General features: G+C 40.1%; 1 protein-coding gene across 1 annotated transcript; it reads left to right on the top strand.

The window, feature by feature from the left end:
• Window positions 1-6,646: 6,646 nt before the first annotated feature.
• RPS27L (ribosomal protein S27 like) lies at window positions 6,647-12,157 on the top strand. Its single transcript, XM_014879170.2, has 4 exons — window positions 6,647-7,334; window positions 7,626-7,734; window positions 9,941-10,051; window positions 11,107-12,157. Exons 1-4 carry the CDS (start codon window positions 7,329-7,331, stop codon window positions 11,133-11,135), a joined length of 255 nt encoding a protein of 84 aa, XP_014734656.1. The 5' UTR covers window positions 6,647-7,328; the 3' UTR covers window positions 11,136-12,157.
• The last annotated feature ends 5 nt before the right edge of the window (window positions 12,158-12,162 follow it).

A 12,162-nucleotide genomic window follows, 5' to 3' on the forward strand; every position in this document is an offset into this window, starting at 1 on the left:
AGAATCAAACAAAATTAGTTTTGAATATTCAAGTTTTCTCTTACATGGTTAGTCTCCTGCAAGCACACAAAAAATCACCTCATGACATTAAATAACAACTTGATGGGGTGAAATAGCACTAAGCTAGTCTAATGCCTGGCTACTGCTGTATTTGTGCACTGAGGAATCATGCCAAACAAATATCATTCAGCCATTATAATCCTTGAGAAAGCAAAAGGTATTCTGATCCTAGTTATTAATTATCCAAATTTTCCCCATTAAGAGCCTCAGTTTGGTGGTATTCCCAGCTGATACATTTGTAGCAAATAATGAAAAATCCATTGACAGATGTGATGTAAAACTCTATACAAGGTGAATTCAGTAAGAGCTTGTCACGAATGCTAATCTAACTTCCAGTTAATTGATTAACATCTAATTTTATATCTATACATTTATATGCTTCATCGTAATTCAAGTGAAAAAAAAATTGTTAATTTTATTTATAACAATTGTTTGATTGACACCTCTGAAAGACCAGGATACCATGTGATAGAGGAGAATGAAAGAATGAAAGCTGCAAAACAAGGATAGGGGGAATTGTCAGTTCTTTTTTTTTTTCCTCTTTTTTTTAAGATACCTGAGGACCTCTGCCTAGTTCAGGCCAGAATTTGGAAACATGACTGCTTGGATCATTTTTTTACTGTAAAATTAGCAGTCAGGCTATTTAAATGTTAAGATGAGTTGTTACACTACTTATTACAATAATTGAGTTTATAAATTATAATGGCAACCTGGCACCGAAGAATTAAGACCAAATTGGTTCATTATTTCAGTCTAACATGAATAATTAGATTATAAGAAACTGCAAATGAAAACCTACTCTCTGAAATATTTTCCTGTAGCTGTACTTTCAGAGACATGAGTTGCTGTGTACTGCAATTATGGCCATGCTGAAGATGACTACACAAACACATTTCAGCATTGAAGAGAGAATTTTGGGGTTAATATTCACTCTTGAGTTTTATGGAACACATAGGCTCTCATATGTCTCCAAAGCAATATGTTTGCAGTTGCCATCTGTTACTCAAGAATATTTTTATAGAAAAATAATGCAAATTACTTCCTTCTTCAATTACACAGGGGCTTTGCAATGGTGTGTTCTGTTCTGATTTGGAAAAGTGCCAGTTTGCCACATTCAAGGGACAGATGTGTACTTAACCATGGACTTTAAAAGCAAGATATAAAAATTAAGTTGCTATTTTTAATTTTCTAGAATATAAAAAACCCCCTGTAATTATTCAATTTTATACCTTGTAATATGTTAGTAAAACTTTGAGGAGTACTATCAAAGCTGTTAATGTTCAATAGCCACACCTCCATGATACCTTGGAACTTAGTCTTCGTTATTGCAACAAATTAGAAAAGTTAACATTTGGTTTATATTGCATTACAGTCAAATAGATCAGCAATTCTTTTCTGGCATGGGAGAACCACTGAACATGTAGGAAATAGAACAGATTTGAAACTATAGTTTACCTTTTGTCACTGTGAAAAAGCAGATGGGACTGCAACAGTTTGAGTCTGTTTTGCACATTTCAAAAAAGCAGAATTTTAAAATCCTTTACAATCCCTAAATTACTACCCGACCATTTTGCCTGAATAGAATCACAGAATCATTAAGGTTTGAAAAGAGCTTTGAGATCATGGAGTCCAAGCTTTGACCAAACACCGTCTTGTCAACTAAGCCAGAGCACAAAGTGCCATCTCCAGTCCTTTCCTGAATACTTCCAAGGATAATGACTCTGTCACCTCCCTGGGCAGCCCCTTCCAATTCTAATCACTGTTTCTGTGAAGAAATTCTTCCCGATGTCCAACCTAAACCTGCCCTGGAGCAGCCTGAGGCCATGTCCTCTCCTCCTGTCACTTGTTCCCTGGGAGAAGAACCTGATCCCCACCCGACTATACTCTCCTTTAAGTTCACCCCTGACCCTGCTTTTCTCCAGGCTAAATCCCCACAGCTCCTTCATCAGACCTGTGCTCCAGGCCCTTCCCAGCTCTGTTGTTCTTCTTTCCTTCACTCCAGCACTTCAATGTCTTTCCTGGATTGAGGAGCCCATGGGATGTGCCCCCAGCACAGGGGGATGGTCACTGCCCTGGTCCTGGTGGACACACCATTGCTGGTACAGCCCAGGTGTCATTGGCCTTTTTGCCCACCTGGGCACATGTTGAGCCACTGTCAACAGGCACTCCCAGGTTCTTTTCTGCTGGGCAGCTTTCCAGCCCCTCTGCCCCAGCCTGTAGTGCTGCAGGGGGTTGTTGTGACTCGAGGACAGGACACAGCATTTGCCTTGTTGAATCTCACACTATTGGCCTTGGCACCTAGATCCAGCCTGTCCTGATCCCTCTGCAGGGCCTTTTTGTCCTCCAGCAGATCAACACTCCCGTCCAACTTCGTGTCATCCATGAACTTCCTAAAGGGTGTCCCCCATCCTGTCATCCAGACCATCAATAAAGACCTCAAAAAGGACTGAGCCCAGTACTCATCCCTGGGAAATACCACTAGTGGTGACTGGTCCCAGCTGCATGTGGCACCATTCACCACCACTCTCTGGGCCCAAACATAGCTTTTAACCCAGCAAAGAGTGCACCTGTCCCAGCCATGGGCTGCCAGCTTCTCCAGGAGACTTCTGTGAGAGGCAGTGGCAAAGGCTTTACTAGAAATCCAGGCAGGTCACTAGGCAGGTCATCTGGTCATAAAAGGAGATCAGTACCATAGTTCAAGCTCATCCAATAAACAGGTGAGTCCTAATCGAGGTATGGCAGAATTCCCTTAGTAACTGGGGTGTAGGTAAAGTGCATCTGTTAAAGCCCTCAGTTTAAGAAAGGAACTAATAGGAATAGCAAAATGTAATGACTACCTCTTCTCATATGCACTAAGTTCAAAAATGTTTACATACACATTTTAAAAGCCAGAAAACACTTGTTTACCAACACCTACATTTTAAAGAAAAAAACAGATTATATTTCTACTTCATTCCCACTCTCATTTTTAATTTCTCAAATCCTTACTTCTAGCTTTCAAAGATCCTTTTCCCCCCTTTAGTTCAAAGGTGAGACTGGTTAGGTGAAAAGACAACTGTGTGAAAATCTGTTTTCAATGAAGCTCTTCTGCTCAATGCACACAGAATTGTAGAAAATTCTGCATCTTAATTGTTTAAGTACAAGGTTTAAAAAAAAAAGAATTTAAAACATGTTGGTAGAAGTAAGATCCTGTTATTTTGATACTAACTGGAATCAACAGGTCCAATTCCTACAAACAGTAATCTTATGAGGAAGTCCTGCCCTGAATGCCACCTAACCACAAGTCATTAAAATGAGCTTTGCTCCTTAGCTTTTGAACTCTGCTACCCAATATAATAATATTTTCGATGCATATCTCTAACAACTCTGGCAGGTGCCTCTGGAATTACTGCAGATGACCATCATGTGGCACTCCTTTAACAAAAGTAACTTATTCCCTGTTTCCAATAAATAAGTCTTTCACTGAAGGTAGATACTTCTATGCTCATTCTACACTTTGTCTTACTACATTTGATAGGTTGATATGTCCAGCTTTTAACTCCTAGTTTTAAGATCAATGCATTGGTTTAATGTACAAAGCACAGTACTATCCTTTACTAAAGTGATCTAAATGTATGAATTTCCCATGTGTATACACTGCAGAATTTTATATAGAAGAGGTTAAATGAAGTCATTATTAGGGAAAAAAATTACATAAAGTATGTAGAGTTCAATTCCAGAAGGAAAAAACACTGTAAGATTCTTATCTGTAAAATCCATTAATTTCGAAGTTTGCTATTACAGTAGTGATAAAAGTGGACTTTCTTCAGTTTCCACTGCTAATCTAAACTAACTGAACACAAACATATTTAAACCAAATTATTGAATGCCACAGTTTACACCATTAGTTTACAATCAATTAAAACTAAATCTGCAATATAGGCAAAACCGCAGTCATGCCACATTCTGGATCAAACATACAACTTGAAGTGAACTTATTTGAGTGCAGCTTAAAGGTGGTTAGCAAAAAGAAATCTAAATGCTCTTAACAATACTATTACAGAGACACCCATCCCCATTTTAGTATTCTAGACAACCACTATAAATATTGGTAGGGTGAATTTGGGTTTTTCAAATCAGTCACTACACACTCTGTCAGTGATCACAGGCAATTTATACAAGGTTCTGTAGTAAAACCTCCCAAAGCCATCAGATAGCATCAGATAGCAAATCCTAAGGAGCTACCCAAATTCAGGTGCAGAAGACCACAAATGGAGCAGAAAAAAGCAGTACCAGGGGCAGCAGATGCTCATCACAGTGAGGGCTTGTAGGCTGTCCCAGCCCAGCAGGAACCCACCACAATGTCCTCAGAGACACGGATTCAACTTTCAAACACGTGAGACTGACACTCACTCAGGAAAAAACCCAACTGTCATTGTGTTGTTTTAAAAGATTTCCAGATCAGCTTTTGGAATTTTTCTGTTGTCATTCTAGCAAACAGATAAAGTTGCTTGGGTTTTTTTCTCTAAAATGAGATCAAAGTCATTGCTTGCTGGGAGAAGGCTGGAATGAGGAAGTCGTTCTCTCAGACCCGAATCTATCTGTGTCTCAGTAGGCCAAAGCACTGTTGTACAGACAGCATTTCTCTCCTTGCTAACTGATGCTGAAACTCAGTGCTGCATTTCTGTTTTCTAAAGAGTACACTTCATAAAAAGCTTCAATTGTAAGATTAAAGGTAACGCATTAGAATTGACTCATACAGCAGGTCAATGAACTGCAAGCTGTTACAAAAAGGAAATGAATCTACAAGCAAAACCAAAATAGAGAACCAGAGGAATGTCTCCAAAACAAAACACATCCTGTTTTCAGATCATCCTGTGTGCCCTTCCTTCCACGGAATCCAATTTTTAATGTGACTCTAAAGTCTTCCTCAGGCACCAGAATCTCTTTGCAGGAAAGACCTCTAAGGGAAAGCTAGGAGGAAGAGGTGAAGAAGAGCAGCACTTCAGAAGTTCTATTTTATTTTAAGTGGTGCTTTATACATGGTGAAGGTATTTTATTTAACACAGAAAAACATAATTCTCCTTCAGATACTAAATAAAAAGCCTTAAGCGATTATCCTCTTTCCATTCTACTTGCACATAAATAACATGCATTTGAAAAGGACAGGAAGGTAGGAACAGCGAAGACACAAGAACTGACTCTGTGCTGGTAACTGGTTTATGTTCTTAGCTTCACAGGACAGCATGCAGAGGAAAGTATGAGTCAGAACCCTTCCTATTAAATTCCCCATGATACAACAATAAATACTTCCAAAATACCTCTATCTATGTGTCATCACCACACCAGCACATAAGGAAAAAATGCTAACACAGCATTACAGTGATACAAGGCTGTGACAGTGAGAAGAGGAAAACCAATGTAATGGCTTGGAGCACTACAACACATGGGGCTATTCTGGCAGAAAAATGTAAGAGTTTGGAGTGGAAAGTATTTTGAAAGTTGTTATAGTGTCAGCACTGGAGAAACCAAGCCCAGCCTTGAGAATATTATCAGAATGACATGCCTCTGTGAAATTACATCCTCACTTGTGCTCATGGCAAACTTTTCAACTAAGTTTTGCTAAATGCATCAGTTCCCTCTCAGAAAGGCAGTGTCCTGACATATTCACGTTGGACTTTTGGGAAGATTTCATACCAAGTGATTTTTGTAAGGTCTGTTGTGCCACCAGGAGGATTTCTATTGAACTACACTTCTAAATGTTCCAGGATACACGTGATTTAACAGATTACATTTGTGATTACTGACTTACAGATAAAACACTCAGCCTCTTACAAAAAAAAAAAAAATCCTCTGTTTGAAATACTTTTATGTCTCGTAAGTTCCCTAAATTGATTTAAGCACATGAATGGTAACTAACAAAAAAATCTTCTACCTTTTTCTTTTTTCACTCGGGTGGGAAACTCCAAAAGAATATGCTCACAGGTACAACTTCATGCAATGCATCATTTACTATGAAACAACATACACATATTCAGTTCTGGGTTCCTCAGAATAAGAAAGACAGGGAGAGGGTCCTGTAGAGGCCGATAAAGATGATGAGGGTTCTGGAGCATCTCTGTCCTGAGGAAAGACAGCATGAGCTGGGACAGTTTAGACTAGAGAAGACTAGAGGGGATCTAATTAATGCATATAAATATCTTCAAGGCGAGTGCCAAGAGGATTGTGCCAGACTTTTTTCAGCGGTGCCCAGCAGTGGGATGAGGAGCAATAGCTATAAACTAAACCACAAAAAGTTTCATCTCAGCATGAGGAGGAACTTATGCGTAGGGTGGCAGAACACTGGAACAGCTGCCCGGGGAGATTGTGGAGTCTCCCCCTCTGGAGACATTCCAAATCCACCTGGACACGTTCCTGCTCTAGGTGACCTTGCCTAGATGATCTTCTCTAACAATTCTATCATTCTGTGCCATATGAGTGATGATTTAGTCAGCATCTAGTGTGAAGTCGGTGCATTCATGACCTGGAAAGGCCGGTATAACGCACTGGCGTGTCGGAGACACACGTGCAGCTGTTTTGCAGCGGGTACAGTCCCGCCCCCGACACACGGCACATGCGGCACTCACAGCACACAGCACTCACAGCACACAGCACTCACAGCAAACACAGCACACACAGCACTCACAGCAAACACAGCACTCACAGCACTCACAGCACACAGCACTCACAGCAAACACAGCAAACACAGCACTCACAGCAAACACAGCACTCACAGCACTCACAGCACACGCAGCAAACACAGCACACACAGCACTCACAGCACTCACAGCACACACAGCACACACAGCACTCACAGCACTCACAGCAAACACAGCACTCACAGCACACGCAGCAAACACAGCACACACAGCACTCACAGCACACACAGCACACACAGCACTCACAGCACACACAGCACACACAGCACTCACAGCACTCACAGCACACACAGCACTCACAGCACTCACAGCACACACAGCACACACAGCACTCACAGCACACGCAGCAAACACAGCAAACACAGCACTCACAGCAAACACAGCAAACACAGCACTCACAGCAAACACAGCACACACAGCACTCACAGCACTCACAGCACACACGGCACACGGCACACAGCCCACATAGCACGCAGCGCACACAGCACTCACAGCACTCACAGCACACACAGCCCTCACGCAGCCCTCACAGCCCTCATAGCACAGGCGCGGCTGCGGCGGGCGCGCGGAAGGGGCGGCCCGGCGGCGGACATGCCTGTGAGTTGTTTACGGTCTCCTGCAGCCGTGCCCGGTACCGCCGGTCCTGGGGCACCGCGGGGACCTTGCGGGGGTTGGGGGGAGGTAATAACGGAGCGGAGCGGACGCGACCGTCCTCGGTGTCCGGCCCCGGGTGAGGCCTGGCCCCCGGTGAGGCCTGGCCCCCGGGTGAGGCCTGGCCCCCGGCCCTGCAGCCCGGCTGCGGCCGCGCTCGGGGCAGCCCCGGGCCGCCAGCCCGGCTCCTGCGCGGCCGCGTAAGGCGCAGTGCGCTTCTCCTCTTGCCCCACCCAGCTGGCCAAAGACCTTGTGCATCCCTCCTTGGAGGATGAGAAGAGAAAGCACAAAAAGAAACGTCTTGTGCAGAGCCCAAACTCCTACTTTATGGATGTAAAATGTCCAGGTAAATATTTAAAATGTTCATACGTTACGGAAGGAACAAAACTAATTTTGTATATAAAGGTTGATTTTTATTTATTTTTTTATCTGAGTTTGGTTTATCTATTATCTAGAAAAAGGTCTGTATATTGCTTTGGATTTTTTAACAGTAAAAGTGGTCTCCATCTTTGGAAAAAGTTAATGTAAACAATCAGATTTCTTTTCTGGAGGTTTTGACACGAGGTCTTCTTTAGTTGGGTTTTTTCCTTTATAAAACCCTTGCAGGTAGGGAAAAACCCAACCCCCCCACATCTGCATGTATAAAAAGTGAGATTAAATGGATGCCTTTAAAGCATCCACAGAACAAGTTTCAAACAGAACCCAACATTGTTTTCCTCCTTTTGTAGGTTAGTTTTGGAAGAGCAACTGAAAAACTTTTGTCAAGGATATATGCAGGGATACTGCACATATACATAGAAAGTAAAAACGTACACAACTGCCTTTTTTGCATGTTGCTGTTAAGAGCTAAGCTGCCATCTAGTTCATATACAAGGATTATAAGATGTTGTCTATGTCTGCTTTTCACAGATCTTCATTACCTCGTCTCAGAGACGTTCATAATCTTTATAAACTAAACTATGGGGTTTTCTAGCACCATTACAGGAATGTGCTCTACCCTGTGGACAGCTTTTTTGTTCAGCACAGTTACATCCATATTGCCCAGTGTGGGAACTTCCTAGAAGCTTCTACAGCATAAGAAGATTCTAGCAGTAAGAAACCACTTACAATAGTGATCTTCCTGACTTTGAAGCAGGGAATTGTTGATGTACCCAGGTTTTCTTCTCCTATTTTTTCTTAGTAGCCTAGTTTTCTAAGGAGCTCTGAGACACTCTATTCTATCTGAAAGTGAGGTAAATTAATTTAAATAGCTTGAAAGTAAACTCTGTAGCCTCTGAGGTTTTTTGGGGTTTTTTGCACTTTCTTCAAACCAGTGTACATGAATGCATACACGGTGATACAGTTAGTGTCAACACAGGCCCATAGGTCATTGGTTATCTTCATTATTGTTGGGTTAATTGTTTTTGAGGGATATAAAGAACAAAGCAGGAGAGCTTCAATAATGATAGACTCCTATGCACAATGCTATTGAAAATAGCAGATGGCCTTATGTGTCCCCGGGTCAGTGGAATTGGAAGTTCCTACCTAGATGCTCAAATAGGTTGGGCTCATTTCCCTGCCAAACACACAAACGTTAAAAACTCATCCACATGAAAGTTCACATTCAATAGGGGAAAACCCAAATTTGCTGTGATTAAATTTTAGCTGTTAGCATTTTTTTCACAAAGATTTGTACAGTTACTCTTTGTGATTTAAACAGATCTGTTACTCTGTCTAATAGTACTACCAAGCAAACCTTTCCTCAGAGGACCCTCCTTACACCATATATTCTATCTTACCTTTCTGATCCACATGTGCTGAAAATGTAAATTCTGCTCACCTTTACGTATTTATTTTGTATATCGACATCCAGATTAAATCCTTTACAGGTTTTTTCCTCCCTCCAAAAATATCTCTTGGCTAATTAAAAATACTTTTCAGGGGAAAAAATTGAAAAGTAGTTAAAATCCGATTTTTAAGCCATGTACGAGTGATTTCATTCTTTCTTAAATAATAAAATTTATAAGTTGTAGACAAAAACATTGCATAAGGAATTAGTGAAGTTATTGTGTGCAAGTCTTTCCATTTAAGGATTATGTTAGTTTTACAGAATGCAACCAAACCTGACATATAGCAATTATTAAACAGAAAGCAAACACAGATTGGAACAGCAATATTTATATTCCCAGCTGCCAGACTTTCCACTGTTACAAGTTAAATATTTCTCTAGCTACATGGGTTCTTCTGTTCAGCAGAGAAGGCTAATCTACAACTGTTGAATGTGTTTACAGGAGACATGATAGGCAAATTAGGGCTTGTCAGCCAGCAGGGTCAGTTAATTTTGATATGGGAGTCATACCAGTTTCTGTTACCTAACTTTCTCTCCTATGCATATGAGTAAAGGCAACCACTTCAGAACACAACAATGGTTTGCTTTGTTTGGCTTGGTGTGTTGTGTAGTGAAATACAGATGCATGTTGGACAAATGTATTTGGAGTACCTGATTCAATTAACACAATAAAAAAACAATGCTAGAAGTACCCAGTGGAAAGTTTCATGATGCTGTTTTTCAGGATGCTACAAGATCACCACTGTCTTCAGCCATGCTCAGACTGTAGTTCTGTGTGTAGGGTGCTCAACTGTCCTGTGTCAGCCAACTGGGGGCAAAGCCAGGCTTACAGAAGGTAAGGGCAATGCTACACAACCTAAATATGCCCCTTACATAAATGCATTTTATAGCCTGCAAATATTTTAGCTTTGATTTTGGAAACTGATACTGGAATACTGATTTTGCAAATTACTTAGAGTTGGCTAGTAGAAACATTGTTAATAGGCCCAGAATTGTGAATTTTTCTTCAGATTCTTTGTTTTTAAATGGCTATACACATATGCCAGGCAGCTAAACACCTACATCAAACACACTTCATTTTAGGTGAGTTGTCATTCCCTTCAGCTTATATAATGAATACTGCTGTTTAATTCTGAGCTATGTTTAAAGTGTTAAAAAGCACCATCAAAGGAGTAGGGTATCTTTGCCAAGCTAAAGTAATTCTGTGCCACTGCTAGTCAGTAATGGCTTGCCTGTTTGTTTTTAAACTGTAAAGCAGTTCCCTGGCTCAAAGAAAATTTGTTTCATATAAATTATAAGGGAACGAATAACCACAGGTAATGTATATACAGATAACTGGCATAACACTGGTATCTTTGAGTGCAGCCCAATGTCTGGGGTATATGAAAAGCACTGGAAATACTTTAGGATTTAAAAGATATAAAAACTAATCCAGATTTTATTAATTTCTTGTTTAAAGGGCAAAAGGTAAACATGTATACAAATTACATGTAGCAGTGCTTATATAATGTGCTACTACACAGGGGTGGTAAATGTGAGAATACCTGAAGTAAAGCTGTTGAGCAGTTGAAACGGTAACAACACACACAGCAGCTGTGTTAGTTTGGGGTTTGTATCACTAAAAGATGGATCAGTAGACTGAAATTTTAAAAGACATCTGGAATAAAATAAATAGTACACCTTAATCGTATTTTAAGATGAATTGCCTGACAGCCATGTTGTTCAGGTTGAGCTAGAGAAGACTTACATTGCTAAATCTTCACCTCTTGTGGTACATGAAGTTTAAATTTAATCTATGACTTTTTCTACTTACATTGGATGGACAATTTTTCAAGGCACTCAGACAATTTAAGGATTATTCATACCTATACTCACGTGATTTCTTTGCAGGCTGTTCATTTAGAAGAAAGCAACACTGAACAGTTCAGCATGTGAGTTTTGGATCTGTGTTCCTGAAAGCCTTACCTGTTTAAGAATGCCTGTTACAACAACAATGTAATTATGATTGATTTTGTACAAATTACATGCTACTGCTGACTAATCTGCTGGAATCTTTTTTTCAATAAATGATCTGAAGTGCAAGTTTTTCCTGTAAGTTTGCAGACAACCAAGCTCTATTTTTATAATTTTACATTTAAACAGTAAAAACCTTGGACTTCTTGCATCCTTGCCCTTGCTAATCATAAACTACAGCAGTGTAATGCATATAGTGTCAGAAACTGCTTTAGGAATGCATTTTGTGTATTTTCTTACTGCAGCTACCATAACTGCAAGGGTTGCAAAAGCTAGAGAAGATTTTAAATGGCTCGTTTGCTTTCAGTGTTGCTGTAGTCCCTTCCCCATCTCGGGTAATATGGTGATAAATAAAAATGTAAAGTTCCTCACTATGTTCAGCTGTTTCTCTGGAACACATGGATTTTCCCTTCTGCTAATTTGATCTCAAGACTGCACTTGGTATTCTAAACTGAGATTTCTGTAAAAAAAGGTCCTTTGCAAAGCACTGAAAACATTCAGTATAGAGAAGGCAACTGGCATATAGGCAGTTTAAATCATGGAACTACACTAAGAGGTGTGAATGGTATCTAGCCACTAGTACAGCAAACCCATCCATATTGTTAGTATTAAATCCTGGCATTAAATAATTGTTTTCTTGTAATAAAGAAAAGGGTTTAATTAGTTTTTGAAATCCATGTCTTTCTAAATGGGTGGTAAAAATGGATTTTGTTTTTACTCATGAGAAAATATTAAAACAAAATCTTACATATGTCTTATTTTACTAAATAATATCTCAGGTTATGTATCAGCATCTCTTTAAAAGTATCAAGTGTCTTGGTGAGCTAACTGTTATTGGGATTTTCTAATGAATCACAGTATTCTTTCTATGACTTCGAAAAGTTGTACATGTCTAGTCAATAAAATAAACCAAAAACTTGATACTACAGTTCG

This window comes from Sturnus vulgaris, chromosome 13 (genome assembly GCF_052056855.1).
Source record: "Sturnus vulgaris isolate bStuVul1 chromosome 13, bStuVul1.hap1, whole genome shotgun sequence".
Taxonomy (NCBI): domain Eukaryota; kingdom Metazoa; phylum Chordata; class Aves; order Passeriformes; family Sturnidae; genus Sturnus; species Sturnus vulgaris.